Source organism: Hemitrygon akajei, chromosome 22 (genome assembly GCF_048418815.1).
Source record: "Hemitrygon akajei chromosome 22, sHemAka1.3, whole genome shotgun sequence".
NCBI classification, from domain to species: domain Eukaryota; kingdom Metazoa; phylum Chordata; class Chondrichthyes; order Myliobatiformes; family Dasyatidae; genus Hemitrygon; species Hemitrygon akajei.
The window spans coordinates 59,009,863-59,025,965 of NC_133145.1; the positions used below are offsets into that span (position 1 = coordinate 59,009,863).

General features: G+C 42.0%; 1 protein-coding gene across 3 annotated transcripts; it reads right to left on the reverse strand.

The window, feature by feature from the left end:
* Positions 1 to 247: 247 nt before the first annotated feature.
* Positions 248 to 15,681, reverse strand: kpna2 (karyopherin alpha 2 (RAG cohort 1, importin alpha 1)). Of its 3 annotated transcripts, XM_073026367.1 has the most exons (11): positions 15,568 to 15,681; positions 15,093 to 15,193; positions 14,760 to 14,897; positions 14,589 to 14,671; positions 9,683 to 9,951; positions 8,752 to 8,846; positions 7,341 to 7,604; positions 4,812 to 5,045; positions 2,668 to 2,850; positions 1,030 to 1,179; positions 248 to 579 (listed from the first exon to the last, which is right to left on the reverse strand). In XM_073026367.1, the coding sequence occupies exons 2-11, from the start codon at positions 15,162 to 15,164 to the stop codon at positions 490 to 492; spliced, it is 1,578 nt and encodes a 525-aa protein (XP_072882468.1). In that variant the 5' UTR covers positions 15,165 to 15,193; positions 15,568 to 15,681; the 3' UTR covers positions 248 to 489. The 3 variants fall into 3 exon arrangements, with proteins under 3 accessions (XP_072882468.1, XP_072882469.1, XP_072882470.1); XM_073026368.1 differs by lacking the exon at positions 2,668 to 2,850; XM_073026369.1 differs by lacking the exon at positions 248 to 579 and having other exon boundaries at positions 1,030 to 1,210.
* Between the last annotated feature and the right edge of the window lie 422 nt (positions 15,682 to 16,103).

The following is a 16,103-nucleotide window of genomic DNA, read 5'->3' on the forward strand; positions in this document are numbered from 1 at the left end:
ATGCTCTTGCCAAGCCCCAAGAAAGTAATTTAATGCAGAGGGAAATCTCTCCTATTGCATATACTGTTACTGTAAGGTATCCATTCAAACCAAACAAGGCTTTTTAAACAGTAGAGGAACCAAGACTGATCAGAATGGACAGCTTTGATAAACATAGCAAGGCTGTAATGTTGTAATTTTAAACAAAGTTTAATCTACATGCACTTGGAATAAATAAATCAATTTAAGAACACTGGTTACTCTTGAAGTAAACAAAACACAAATTGAGAATTTCCCAAATACTTTATTTCAAGTTACAGAATCTCAATGCACTCATGCCACCTGAAATGGCAAAATAAAATAGTGACAGTTCAGAGAAATATTTACATTCTAATTACAAGTTCAGAACAGGTAAACATTTACACAAATGTACATGAAAGTACTCAAGTATAGGTTCTAGATAGTGAGGCAGTCAGAAGAACAAACAATGTAGAGGTAGAAACCTAGAATTTAAAAGTCAAATTTGATGCTCGGGTTCTCAGTCTGAAAGGTAAAAGCCTCTTGAGTGGCTTCTGGTACAACACTCTGGTCTTCCTCTACCTATAAAGACAAAATGAAAGATTTCTAGTTCAGCAGAGTCCAGAAAAGGCATATGGAAGATGTCAATAAAACACATTTTGTATCTAACATTTACCCTGCTGAAACAAAGTGAACAGTTAATGTAACACAAACAGCCTCAAAAGTAGTATTTGATCATTATATACACAAGCTCTTAATTTCAGTACCAACAAAATGCTGGAGGACCTCAGTAAGTCAGACAGCATTTATGGAAATGAATAAACAGGATCTTGATGAAGAGTCATCAACACTGACTGTTCATTCATCTTCACAGATAGTGCCTGACCTGCTAAGTTCCTTCAGCATTTTGAGTTGCTTTATCATTGTTACTGTGAAATGAGAGCTCATTTAATGGCGAGTTTAATGCTTCAACTTCAGTCATTTGAAAATGTATCAATATTGGATTGAAACGACCATTTCTGAAATGCTTACCTCTTCTGAGAAGTATTTCTCTATCAGATTCAGTGATGCTTTGTATACTGCTTCATTCTCATGAGACTGAAGAGCTTCAATTTTATCCAGACCTCCACATTCTTCAACAATTAGACAAAGCTTATCCGTTTCACCAACTTTTTCTGCAGTCTGGAATAATTAAAAATATCTGAAAACCAAGCTCAAAGTACAGTTAAGATTCTTTATGTCTTGGGGATCCATTTCCAACCACAGTTCATCCCAGCCCTCAGTAATTGAGCTTCACTACTCATTTCTAGCCACACAAGTGAACAGCACAAACAGGCCATCTAGTTTGTGCCAAACTGTTTTTCTGCCTAGTCCCAATCTGCACATGGACCATGGCTCTCCATACTCCTACCCATGTACTTACCCAAACTTCTCAAAGTGTTGCAATTGAACCCACTTCCACCAGCATCTCTCACCAACCCTGAGTGAAGTTCCCCCTCAGGCTCCCCTTACTTATTTCACTCTTAACCCAATGTCTTTAGTTCTAATCTCATCCAACTTCAATGGAACAAGGCTGCTTGCATTTACCCCAATCTGTACTTCCGTTGTACACCTTTATCAAATCTCCCTCATTCTATGCTCTGGGGTGGGGGTGGGGAGTCCTTGGGATGCAGAAGGAAAATGGAGCATTCAGAGAAAAATTACAGGCAGCATTGAGGTCAGGAGCAATCAGGCAGCAGCTTCATCTTCTGCATTGCTGCAGATGATGTTTCAAGATCCTGGCTGATCTGATTGCAACTCTACATTCCTTTTACCCAGTAATTTCTCCCTACAAATCAGAAAGAAATTACAATGGTAAAGCTTCATTGCAACCACTTCCAAAAACAAAGCAAAATCATTTCTTTTAGTTCGTGCTCAACCCAATTTTGCAATTCAACTAGATGAGCAGCACTTGTGCAAGGGGGCTCAAGTTTTAGAAACATCACTAGCCTGTTATCCAAAACTTGCTATTTTTTGACAATGTTTCATGCAGTCTCAAGATCCAGCTTACTCAGGCGGGAAAGGATCCCAGATGCTGGAATCTGGAGCACAAAGCAAACTGCAGGAGGAACTCTGCCACAACTGAGCAGGCGGAGGGAGGAATGGTCAACATTTCAGGCTGAGCCACTACAATTAGGACTTAATGCACAGTCTTAATCTAAAAAGAAATGTTGACCTTCCCTTTGCCTCTGCAGATGCTGCTTGACACATAAGATGTCTCTTGTAAGTTTCACGTTTTGCACTGGGTCATTAGAGATGTTAATAGCAGGTAGTTTTGAACTAGGAAACAACCATTTAGCATGGTTTTAACAAATGAGAGTTCAGTTAAGTATAGTGTTCAGGGTAGTCTTCAAGACTTTTACACTGTATAGTGAAAGCACCAAATATTAAAGCAGTATTTATTGTAGCTACAGAATTTTCACCAGTAGAAGAGGCATTTGTACAAGTACATGGACAAGGCTTAGAAGGGATATGGACCAAATGGGATGAATTTAGCTGGATGTCTTGGTTGGCACAAACTGATTGGACTGTTTGTGTTATATGACTAATAACTAGGTGAAAATCGAATAAATAATAAATAGAACATTTAGTACAAGATGGCAGCCAATTACTAACATGCCATGCACTTACCAGGAAGACATTAGTAATGGCATCTAAAATGACTTGGATGGTCTTGCAATCCTTGACCGATAGCAAGGCCATTAATGGATCAATAACTCCAGCTTGAACGAGGTAGATGATTTGCTCAACTGTACCACCACTGGTGTAATTAGTGACAGCCCAGACAGCTTCTTTCTGAGTTTTAAAGTCACCCTGAAAAATAAGTGAACGTTAATGTAAGCGGCACAAAGCAAAGGCAACATTCCTTCAGTATATCTGATTACATGCAGCAAGGCTCACATAGAATGTTACAGCACAGTACAGGCCCTTCAGCCCACAATGTTGTGCTGAACTTTTAACCTGCGCCAAGATGCAGCCAACCCTTCCCTCCCACATAGCCCTCCATTTGTCTATCATCCAAGTGCCCCCGATACATCTGCCTCTTTTCCCAGCCCTGGCAGGGCATTCTGTGCACCCACTGAGTGAAGAACTTACCTCTGACATCCTCCTTTACTTTCCTCCAATTCCCTTAATTATGCCCTCTCCCCCCAATCCTTGTATTTGCCCTGGGAAAAAGTCTCTGGCTAGCCAAATCTATGCCTTTATCATCTTTTACACCTCTCAAATCTCCTCAGCGCAATGCTGGTGGAGAAGTTACTGCTATACTTCTACCAGTGGGCACGAAACTGATTTTTCTGTTCAAGTCAATACCAGTGAATCTGCTTTGACTAAATGCATTGCATGTGTGCCCGGGGGGCACCCATAAAGGAAAGGCTTTTACCTGTTATTTAAATAAATCAGGCCGACCAGTTATAATTACACAAAACTAAACAGTCCTTTTGCATCAACCTTTACAATCTGGTATTGTGGGTCTGGTTACAAAAGTTTACTGTTCCTCAGTAACCAAATATTCAAACAAGCTTACATTAAATATATAAGCAGATTCCACTTAATATGCACAAATCTTTGCCAGGAACGAGCATGTTTGTGTACAATCTATACCCACAGGTCAACCCTGATACTTTTGCAGTAGCACACACAAAATGCTGACTGACAAAGGGTCTCGGCCCAAAACGTTGACAGTCCTATAGATGCTGCCTGGCCTGCTGTGTTCCACCAGCATTTTGTGTGTGTTGTTGTTTGAATTTCCAGCATCTGCAGATTTCCTCATGTTTACTTTTGCAGTAGGTTGGTTTTGGGAAGTCAGGAATGAGCAGCTCATGGCTGCTTTAAAGAAAAGAACAAAGGAAAAAGCTGGCATGTTTGTCTCATTCAGGCTAGAGAACAAAAATTCCAGTGATAAGCAATTAATCTATAAAACAGCTAGGTTCAAGTAGCAAGGCACACCTACGACTCCAACCTTTTCAGAAGCTTGGAGACTGTGGAACTTTGTTTTCAATTGTTCCAAGATTATCAAACTACAATTGTGGCAATCACTGAAGGAAAGTTCCATCCTATACACATTGGTGGATCCTGTGAAACGAGTTTCACTTAAAAGGAAACCAATGATTTTATGGCTTCCGTTTGCCACAAAACAACTTGCAGCCGATGGGTTGAACGTGGGAGACATTCTGCAGAGAAACTTCCTAAAAGATCTCTTGGTCAACCCCAAGTGGTTATCAATGATTAAAGATCAACTTCATGTCATACTTGCATCAAAACAGTGAAGTATGTCATTTGTGTCCACGCCTGCAAGTGCCACCACCCTTCCAGCGCCACTAGAGCATGACCACAACATGTAGATCTTTAGAATGTGGGAGGAAACTGGAGCACCTATGGGAAACCCACAAGGTCAAGGGGAGAACATAAACTCTTTAGACAGCAGCGAGGGATGATTCTAGGTCACTGCCACTACTCTACAGACTAGAAGTGCAAGTTAGCCATTGATCCTTCTGCCATTCAGTAGACTTCTGATCTCCCAACCTCAGATCCTTGTAGTTGAAAACTTTAACCATTGACTCAATATAATCTCTCTGGTTTAGAAAACTAAAGACCAAGAAATTCTTCAACCTCAAGTGTACTGTAGGAGTGAGAACTCCCAAACTGGTTTAAAAGTACAGACATAGGATCAGGTCCACTCAAGTGCAAGCAGATGGTCAGTGCTTAATGCAATGTAGTTGGAGAATTCTCTATCTGTAATGGCCATTCCAAAACACAAGGTTTTTATTACTCACCTTTCTGAGTAACTGGATGAGCAAAGGAACGAGCCCATTGTCAATAACTGACTGGATTTGTTCCGGTTTCCCTGCAGTGATGTTTGAGATGGTCCATGCAGCCTCTTTCTGGATGTTGCTCTTTGGGTGAGTAAGCAGAGCAGTGAACAAACTCAGTGCACCCGAGTCGATCACTATCTGCGTCTGATCGTCCGTCCCAGTCACTATATTGCCCACTGCCCTGAGACCAGGAGTCTGGGAAGAAAAGGAGGGCATCAATTTAGAGAGCTGCAGAAACCATACAGAACTCAATTAGCCTCCTTAAACCTACACGGCCAAAGTTGGCTGAAATTCATTCAATTATATTTAAACCAAATCCTTGTCGTAAATACAAGACTAGCTTTACTTGTTACATTCATACTGAAACAGTTGCTTGTGTCAAATAAGAGGATTGTGCTGGGAGCAGCCCACAAATGTCACCAAGATCCAATGTCCACAACTTTCTAACCTTGACCCACACATCTCTGGAATGTAGGAGGAAACTAGAGCACCTGGAGGAAATCCATTGTCACAGGGATACACTTTACCAGGATTCAAACCCCAAATTGTGATTGCTGGCACTGTAAAATCTGATTGCACTAACCATTATGCTACTGAGATGCCATCAACACTGGCGTATTAACGTGCACAGCAGGGAGATGCCAGCTGAACATGTGGTATGTTGCAACTAAAATTGAAATGGCTGTGGGGGTGGTTTGTAATGTCTTTGTGATCAAACTAGGAGTTCACCTGATTCCACCACCCTGAGGCAGTGCCCCAAATTTCATCAACCCTGTGGAAATTACTCAAATTGTCTCTAATCTCTTTGCCCTTTAAAAGAGATGCCCTCTAATTATAAACACCAATTGGGAAAGCTTTTCCAAGCAGAGGGAAGTCCAAAAAGGCAGCAGAGAAGAGAATTTGAAAAGGGATCTGAAGGGCAACTTTTTCTAGAGGATGGTGAATCTATGGACCAAGCTGCTAGAGGAAACAGTACATTTACAACAGTTAGAAACGGTTAAAGACTGCGGGCTAGGCTAAATGCAGGGTGTGGGATTAGTTCACTCAGGCAACATGATTGGCCAGCAGTTTTCAATGTTGTATTACTTCATGATTGCAAACCCCCCCCCCCCCCCAACCGCTGTGTCCCTTAAGCAACTTCTTAGCCCTGTATACTCTAGGAAAACAACTCCCACTCTCCTCAACTGAGTGAGGAGCCCCAGAAATATCCTGCGAATCTCCTCTGTACTTTCACTACAACTGCATCCTTTGACATGGCAGCCAGAATAGCCAACTCCAAGCTATGAATGGTCTCAGCCCAAAACACCCTCCATAGATGCTGCCTGACCTGCTGAGTTCCTCCAGATGTCCAACTGTTCATCCAAGCTACGAATGACTATGGTCTCTTCTGTGCTCCAGAAAATGAAGTGTGCCTTCTTAACCACTATTTGTGGGGCTGCCAACTTCAGAAATCTTTGGGCATGTACACTCCTGGTTCTCAGTTTTGAAAGAGTCCTACCAATCAATGCCTACCCGAGCCCTCTAAAAAGGTAGTACATTTGGAATAAAGCCCATATGCACTTTCTCCCTTCTGATACCCGATGGGCTTAAACAAATTCACTATGGTGATACAGCTCAGTACCTCACTATGGCTGACTAAGATGCTAAAATGTCACGTAACAGGATCATCACCATCAATTGTATGAAAACTGGTGGTATTTACTGCGTTTGTGACATCCATTTTCTGGGAATTAAAGTGGGTTAATTTCATTTAGGTGACTGGCAAGTTGGTGGGGGAGGGGTTCCTAATTAAATGCTGCACTTTGCTAATATTTAGTTCCAACTTTCAATCCTTCTACACAAGACTTCCCATAATCTAAGGTAGCTAGTGTTACTCAACCTGTAGAATCACATTAACAGGGTAGAACAGAACAGTAAAGCCCCTTCAACCCACAATGGTGGGCCAATCCCTCCAACACATTTTAGATAGGCACTCCATGTACCTATCCAAGGTATTTTAAATGTCCCTAATGTATCTGCATCTACCAAACAGATTAAAATTAAGCCCTTTTGAACCAAGTCTGGGTAAAGGCTGTGGCTATCCACTCAACCCACTGCTATTAATCTCAAACCCATCAAGTCACATCTCATCCTCCTTCATTCCAAAATGCCCTACCTAGCTCACTCATTCTTTCCTCAGACATGCTCTAATCCAGGCAGTATCCTGATAAATTTCCTCTGCTCCCTCTGAAGCTTCCACATCCTTCCTATAATGAGACAAGAACTGAACACCATATCCCCAGTGTGAAATAACCAAAGATTTATAGAGCTGCAACATTACCTCAGCTCCAACTATTCCCCTGACTAATAAAGGCCAACACACCACATGCCTCCTTAACCACCATCAACTTTGACTCAACTCACTCTAGCCTTGCTACATTTTAAAATTTGATCCAAGTTTCAACATTAATAATTAAGCAGTTGACATTTTCATTTAAAAAGTGAACTTACTACAATTGCTAGTTCACACGACGAAAGCAGTTGCACCAGACGTGGTACAACCCCAGTAGACACAACCACATCTATGCGATCATTGGAACCATCTGTGAGATACGAAATAGCCCAGCAGGCATCAGCGAGGACTTCCTTGTCATCGTGTTGTAGGAGGCGCACAAGTGCTGGCAGGATTTGTTTCACTGCTTCAACTGGTGGAGATGGGTTCTTGTTCCGGCAGAGATTGGACAGGGTCCACGTTACATTTCTTAGATAACTAGACTGGAAGAAAATTATAAATTTATTCATTTTGAGCAATGATTTGTTTTATTTTATTTAAGTGCCAATGTGCTGCACAAAATGACAAGCTCAAACAAACACCTATTGTTTTGTAAACCAATGAAATCTTTGACACACAAATTCCGGATATCATATCTGGTATGAGACAAGTGCCTTAGTTCCCAAACCATTAGGTTCAGGAACTGTTGTTGGACTGGACTTTTCCTTGTAGTTTAACTTTCATATGCTTGTATTTTTCTACCATTACACATGTATAATTATGCAGAATTTTTTTTAGTGTTGCAGTAGACTTGTATCACTCAAAGGCATTGGTTTTCCCCATACCAGGCTGCAATACAGCCGGTCAGTAAAGGTTTTGACCAGATCCTGTTGGTCATTTGTCCTTTCCCCTTCGCGCTTCATTTTCCTTCCCCCACTTAATGGTATGACATCATGAAACAAGCAAAGATCTATCCGCTGCAGAAAAGTGAAGGCAATTGAGAAGATTCAACAGGCCTGTTTTATGGTGATATGGCTGTGGTCAACTACATATACCTGTCTGGACACCCCCCCCCCCCCCCCCCCCGCTGACTGCTCCTGTGGCTGCTCCCACAGACCCCCTGTATAAAGGCGATTGGAGGCACTGCTCCTCCCTCAGTCTCCAGGATGTTGTGTGGTGGGCTCTTGCTGCTGATAGTGCTCTCTTCCAGCTAATAAAAGCCTATCTCTCGCCTCACGTCTCCGTGAGTTATTGATGGCGCATCAATGGCATTTGCTGGTCACAAAGTAGTAGAGAAATTAACTGATCTTGGCAAATGTTCTCACTGATGAAAATGTAACACTGAACAGCTGCACTAGTACATGTGTGATGAATAGAGGCTGCTTACCAGTGGCACAAATTCAATCAGAAATGATGGCCATCCTAAGCCATCTGATCAAAAAAAAAATCAGCAAACCAAAGCACTTCCGGCCCCAAGCATTTTGGATAAGGGATACCCAACATGCATTTACTTCACTTTATTACATCAAATCCCCATATTGAATGACTATTAATATCACTAATTTAGCAGCAATTTACCCACAGAGCAGGGTGTTCAATTGTAGACGTCAGCCATTTAGCAGGCTTCATAAAATGAAAACAGGAGCTCACCGATAATATAGATAAATCAGGAACAGCCATCAATGCCATCAATGGGTCAAGAGCACCACACTTGATAACCAAGTCTCTGTAGTGTGATCCATCACCTGAAATGAACAGCCATTTCATTACCTGGACAACTTAAAGCTGATCGAAGGCAATTTAAAAAGGATGATAATATAATCTAACTATTAAGAATCAAGAAATGTCATCTTAATTTCTTCCTCCTTCCACCCACCCCCATCTCATTTACAGTTGCAATTTAAATTATTAATGACCAAAGAGCTAATTCGATCAAAAGTAACTTTGATTTTGATCAGGGGCAAATTATTGGATACCAAATTCGTATTTCACAACTAACAACTCTACTGAAAAGCAGGCATGCATCCAAACCTGACACCATTATTTGGTGAAAAGCTGTCTAACTTGCTCCTTCTGGTCCACATCCTAGAATATTCAATTGCCTGGCTTATCGCAAGCTACACTCAGTGGCCACTTTATTAGGTAACGCAAACATCTAACCATGTGGCAGCAACTCAATACTCAAAAGCATGCGGACATGGTCAAGAGCAGGAGTTCCCAACCTGGGGCCCAATGGACCTTTGCTTAAAAGGTATTGGCCCATGGCATTAAAAAATGTTAGTTGGGAATCCCTGGTCAAGAGGTTCTGTCGTTCAGATCAAACATCAGAATGGGGAAGAAACATGATCCAAGTGATTTTAATAGAACGATTGTTGGTGCATCTAAAATTGCTCATCTCTGGGGATTTTCATGCAGTTAATAAAAAGTATCTTGAGCATTTTTATGGACAAAAATATCTTGTTAATGAGGGAGACCATAGGTACCTGATGAAGTAGCTAGAGTGAATTTAGAGCACATATTCATCACATTAATAGATTTGGACAGTTATTTCTTCTGAAACAATTTACAGCCTGACCATTACCTGCAATGTTTCCCAGCGCCCACACTGCCTGTTCGCTGATGTGGGGATGTGGTGAAGCCAGGAGACTTATGAAAGCAGGAATAGCACCACCATCAACAACTGCCTTGGTCTGATCTGATGTTCCAGAGGCTATGTTGGTGAGAGCCCAGGCAGCTTCAAACTGAATTGGGCTACAGTCAAAGTTACCAAGGAAAGTGACAAACTTGGGGATGAGGCCAGACTGAATGATTTTGTCAATGGGAGGATGCTTTTCTCTAGAAAGCAGCTTCCTGTGGGGAAAGATAGATGAAGTTGTTAATAAAACTAAATAGTGAAGGAATCATTGATCTAAAAAAAACCTTCAAATAAGGTAACAAATCAATTACAGATATGATAGAAATTTTTATATGAAGACCCACAAAAAGGGTGACCATAGCCCATTCTTCACAGGAAAAACCCTCCCCACCACTGCCACAAGAAAGCAGCACCCATCGTAACGGACCCCCACCATTGAGGCCATACTCCTCTCACTACTATCATCAGGAAGGAACCTTGGGTCCCATAGCACTAAGTTCTGAGTAGTTATTAACCTTCAATCATCAGGCTCCTGAACCAAAGTGGACAACTTCACTCACCAACCAGTGGGACTCGCTTTCAAGGACTCTACAACTCATGTTCTCAGTATTTACTTATTTGCGCAGTTTGTCCTTTGCACAATGCTCTTTGTGTGTCTGACATTTTTAATTGATTCCATTGCATTTCTATTCTGTAAATGCTTGCAAGAAAATGAATCTGAAGGTAGTATGTTGCCAATGTGCTTTAATAAATTTACTTGGAACTTTGAGAATTGAAGCTATACTAAAGGGGATTGAGAAGCTTTTAAAAATCAACAGAAGGCAACTGAAAAAGGTAATTTTCCAGTTGGTAAAAAGGCAAAAAGATCTCTTTGAAGAGGATACAAAGTATTTCTTCAAATGCAAGTGTAAAGAGATAAGGGCAGATATTGGACTGCCAGAGAGGTAGCAAAAAGGGACAAGGAAATGGCAGATGAACTGACGTATTTTGCATCAGTCTTCACTGTGGAAGACACTAGCAGTGTGCCAGAAGTTAGAAAGTGCCAGGGGCATAAGTGCCATCATAAGGGGAATGGTGCTTGGGAAACTAAGGCCTGAAGGAAAGGAGGTCACTTGGAGCAAATGGTATACACCCCAGGGTTCTGGGAGAGGTGGCCAAAGAGATTGTGGAGACATTAGTAAGAATCTTTCAATAAAGAATAGATTCTACCATGGTTCTTTCTGGAGGACTGGAAAATTGTGTGTGTCACTCCACTCTTCAAGAAATAGAGGCAGAAGGAAATTCTAGGCCAATTAATCTGCCCTCAGTGAATGGGAAGATGTTAATTGTTAAGGGTGGGGTTTCTGGGTACTTGGAGGCACATGACATAATAGGCCAAAGTTTTGCCTGACAAAATCTGCTGGAATTTTTTTTTTTTTTTTAAAAGAAATAACAAGCAGGATAGACAAAGGAGAACGGTGGATGTTGTGGACTTGGATTTTCAGAAGGCCTTTGACAGAGTAGCTGGCCAGCGGTGTAGTGGCATCAACACTGGACTTTGAGGGGAGTGGTCCTAGGTTTGAATCCGGCCAGCTCCTTACATGCTTTCCATTCCCAAAAAACAAAATGCTAAAGAACTGGCAAGGTTGGCACCTGATGCACCACCAGATGTTACTCTCCACATTTGACAAAGTGCCATGCATGAGGCTGCTTAACAAGAGCCCATGGTCTTACAGGAAAGATTCTAGCAGAGATAAAGCACTGGCTGATGGGCAGGAGGCAAAGAGTGGGAACAAAGGGAGCCTTTTCTGCAGATGACTCAGGGTGTACTGGGACACTTTGTTATGCCAAAAGATTTGGATGACTGCATTGGTGGCTTTGTGGCCAAGTTTGCAGTTGATACAAATAGACAATAGGTGCAGAAGTAGACCATTCGGCCCTTCGAGCCTGCACCGCCATTCTGAGATCATGGCTGATCAATTACTATCAATACCCGGTTCCTGCCTTGTCCCCATATCCCTTGATTCCCCTATCCATAAGATACCTATCTAGCTCCTTCTTGAAAGCTTCCAGAGAATTGGCCTCCACTACCTTCCGAGGCAGTGCATTTCAGACCCCTACAACTCTCTGGGAGAAGAAGTTTTTCCTTAACTCTGTCCTAAATGACCTACCCCTTATTCTCAAACTATGCCCTCTGGTACTGGACTCTCCCAGCATCTGGAACATATTTCCTGCCTCTATCTTGTCCAATCCCTTAATAATCTTATATGTTTCAATCAGATCCCCTCTCAATCTCCTTAATTCCAGTGTGTACAAGCCCAGTCTCTCTAACCTCTCTACGCAAGACAGTCCAGACATCCCAGGAATTAACCTCGTGAATCTACGCTGCACTTCCTCTACAGCCAGGATGTCCTTCCTTAACCCTGGAGACCAAAACTGTACACAATACTCCAGGTGTGGTCTCACCAGGGCCCTGTACAAATGCAAAAGGATTTCCTTGCTCTTGTACTCAATTCCCTTTGTAATAAAGGCCAACATTCCATTAGCCTTCTTCACTGCCTGCTGCACTTGTTCATTCACCTTCAGTGGCTGATGAACAAGGACTCCGAGATCTTTGTATTTCTCCCTTACCTAACTCTACACCGTTCAGATAATAATCTGCCTCCCTGTTCTTACTCCCAAAGTGGATAACCTCACACTTATTCACATTAAACGCCATCTGCCAAGTATCTGCCCACTCACCCAGCCTATCCAAGTCACCCTGAATTCTCCTAACATCCTCATCACATGTCACACTGCCACCCAGCTTTGTATCATCAGCAAATTTGCTGATGTTATTTTCTATGCCTTCATCCAAATCGTTAATGCAAATGGTAAACAGCTGTGGTCCCAATACCGAGCCCTGTGGCACCCCACTAGTCACCACCTGCCATTCCGAGAAACACCCATTCACCGCTACCCTTTGCTTTCTATCTGCCAACCAGTTTTCTATCCATGTCAATGCCTTCCCCCTGATGCCCTGAGCTTTGATTTTACCCACCAATCTCCTATGTGGGACCTTATCAAATGTAGGTGGAGGGGCAGCTAGTTTTGTAGTAGTAAGAGGCTACAGAAGGACTTGAATTGGGGCAATGGGCAAAGAAGTGGCAGATGGAATTCAGCATTGGGAAGTGTATGGTCACGCACTTTGGTAGAGGAAATAAAAGCATAGACTTTTCTAAATTGAGAGAAAACTCAAATCTGAGGTGCAGGGAGACTCGGGAGTCCTCATGCAGGATTCCCTACAGGTTAATTTGCAGGTCAGAAAGGCAAATGCCATGTTAGCTTTCATTTAGAGGACTAGAATATGAAGGCGAGATGCAATGTTGAGGCTTACACATAGCCCTGGCGAGGCCTCAGCTGGGAGTATCGTGAGCAGTTTTGGGCCCCTTATCTAAGAGGATATGCTGACATTGGAGAGGGTTCAAACAAGGTTCATGAAAGTGATGACAGAATTGGAAGACTTATCACATGATCATTTGATGCTTTGGGCCTCTACTCACTAGAATTCAGAAGAATGAGGGGGACCTCATTAAAACCTATCGAAGTTTGAAAGACCTCAATAGAGCGGATGTGGAGAGGATGTTTCCTATGGTGGGGGGCAGTCGAAGACCAGAGGGCACAGCCTCAGAATACAGAGGCATCCATTTAGAACAGATGAGGAATTTCTTTAGCTGGAGCAGCAAATCTGCAGAATTTATTGCCACAGGTGTTTTGGATGCCAAGTCCTTGGGTATATTAAGACAGTCTGATAGATTTTGATTAGTCATGGCATGGAAGGATAAGGAGAGAAGGCAGGAGATTGAAGCCAAGGAGGAAAAAAATCAGCCACAGTCAAATGTCAGAGCAGACACATTGGGGTCAAATTCTGCTCTTACATCTCACTGTCTCCAGTTTACTTTTCGTTCTGTATTTTCAGTCTGTCATCTTTTGCACATTTGTTTGCCCATCTTATTATGTGCATGTTTTCATTGGTAAATACAATAGTCATCCATTTGTATTTACTGTGAATGCCCACAAGAAAATAAATCTTAGGGTGACAAATATATTTTGATAATCCAGAGTAATACAGAATCCTGGAGGAACTCAGCAGTTCATGCTGCAGCAATGGAGGGGAATAAATAGTCGATGTTTCAGCCCAAAAACACCTCATCAGAACTGGCCAGAGTCCTGATTAAGGGTCTCAAGCTGAAACATCGTCTGCTTATTCATCTCCATAGATACTATCTGATCCGATGAGTTCCTCCAGTATTGTGTGTTACTCAACATGAAATACAGTCAGCATGACTTTTGAGGGGTGGTCTTGTCTTAAATATGAGACAGTATTGAGATGACAATGATTGATTGGGGGAGGGTGGGGTAGTGGATGTTGTCTATACATTTGACAAGATCCCTTATTGTGTATCATTCCATGGCAATTTGGATCCAAAACTGGCTTGGTCATTCCAGACATATGGAGGCACATTTTCTTCAAATGAGGTCTATAACCAGCAGTCCAACAGGATTTAGACCAGTTGGAAACTGGGCAGAGAGCTGGCAGATGGGGTTTAATGCAGGCAACTATGTGCACTGATTTTCAGGATACAAAAGTATAAAATAGCCATCTTTAAAGATTTAAATTGGACTAGAGAAAATAGAACAGCATATTCTTTAAATACTGCTCCCTCCCATTCTCCAAATAGTCCTATTGATTCTAATTCTAAAGAGTCAGCTGACCCAAGGTCCATGCTTGTGTCTTTCTTTAAAGAAATTTGATATAATTAATTTCTAGCCCCAGGTTTCAAACTCAAATTCAGAAGATCTCCAGGCTGATACAAACCAGTAGTAGACTTACCTAGCAGCTTGTGTAGCCTGAAGCCGTGTTTCCAAATAATTAGACTGAACACCTTGGATAATTTCTTCCAAATTCATATGCATCTAATAAGACGTTCAAAATGTTAATTGACAATAACCACAAAAAAAAACCAAAGATGAAGAAATAAGCTGCCAATTAAGTGTGTAATACCTGGACAGAGTTCTTCTCCTGAAGGGGCGATAACGCCTCATCGGGAAAGCTGTTCACGTTCCTCCTTTTGAACAACTGATCGTCTTTTTTGGCTTTTCGCAGTTCAACGTTGGTTTCAATTCTCCTGCGTCTCAATTCCTTCAGCAGACAAAAAAAAGGCCATTTACAGACATACGCTCCCTATAAGACTACATCCACGCCCCCCCCCCCCCACGCCTTCCATTTTGTTTCCATTCTTTTTCTACAGCTTTTTAAAACTTAAAAATGCAACTTCGGTTCGCACGGGCACCTCGGATTTCCACAGCACGGTTAGGCTGGTTCTGCAGAACTTACATTGGCATCCTTCCCCTTGTTCTTAAACTTGGTCAAACGGGGCGAGGCGTTCTCGTTCGCTGCAGTCGACATCCTTAAACTAGGAACTCGTTCAAATCAAACTGCAATGCAACAGAACAGAACAAAGAATTTGACACAATGGTCAGCGTCAGCTAAGTATTCCGCGAATTCAATTTTAAAGTACATGGTTAGCAACTAAAGAGTTAAATCTGTAACACGTGAAGGAAACGTGCCCGTCATTTTGAGTTCTAGAATTTAAAAATGGATACTACAGTTGATAAATCGGTAAAGACAATTGCAGAGTTAAAGAACACCAATTGGGATACAATTGCGATATTTTGTTTGTCCGTACAAGTTACGAAAAGGCAAAAAAGTTTTATGGAGACGCCACACTTCAATGGTAACCGGCTTAGGCCCCTTTTAGGATTACAACTATTACTTAACTATGAATACCGTTCGAGATAACTTTACGCACCAGTTCTGTAGAGAAGTTAAATGTACTCGCACAACCGGCACCAAAGTTGACACTACACCGACCGATTCCACACTCCAACAGAACTACCGAGACTGTGGCGCCCCGGCTATTTAAATTCCTCAAGCTGTGCCGCTCCGATTGGCTCGTTCGATTCAAAGCAATTTCTCGATTGGTTGGTTTGAAAGAAGCCGAGGATGCGAAGGGAGATTGATTTCCTTGGCAACCGCGCAGCCAATCAGGTGGAGATTGTTAAAATTCTACTCCTTGGAGAGCGCCTAACATGGTATCTGCCCTTGTTCTGGTGTTGGCTGAATACTTGCTGTTGTAATACTTGCTTTCCGCATTTCCTTCCCTTTGCAACTAATCACCTTGCTTTAACTTTTAACCACGTTATCTCAAATACTGTTGAGTTATTCACGGTCTCTCCGAGTCCAATGGAAGTCAACGTTGGAAGAATTAGAATAGTGCCTGAGAGAAAATATTTTGCTGGTCGTAAAAATTAGATGGACGAGTTGCTCTTTATGATCTCCTTCTGT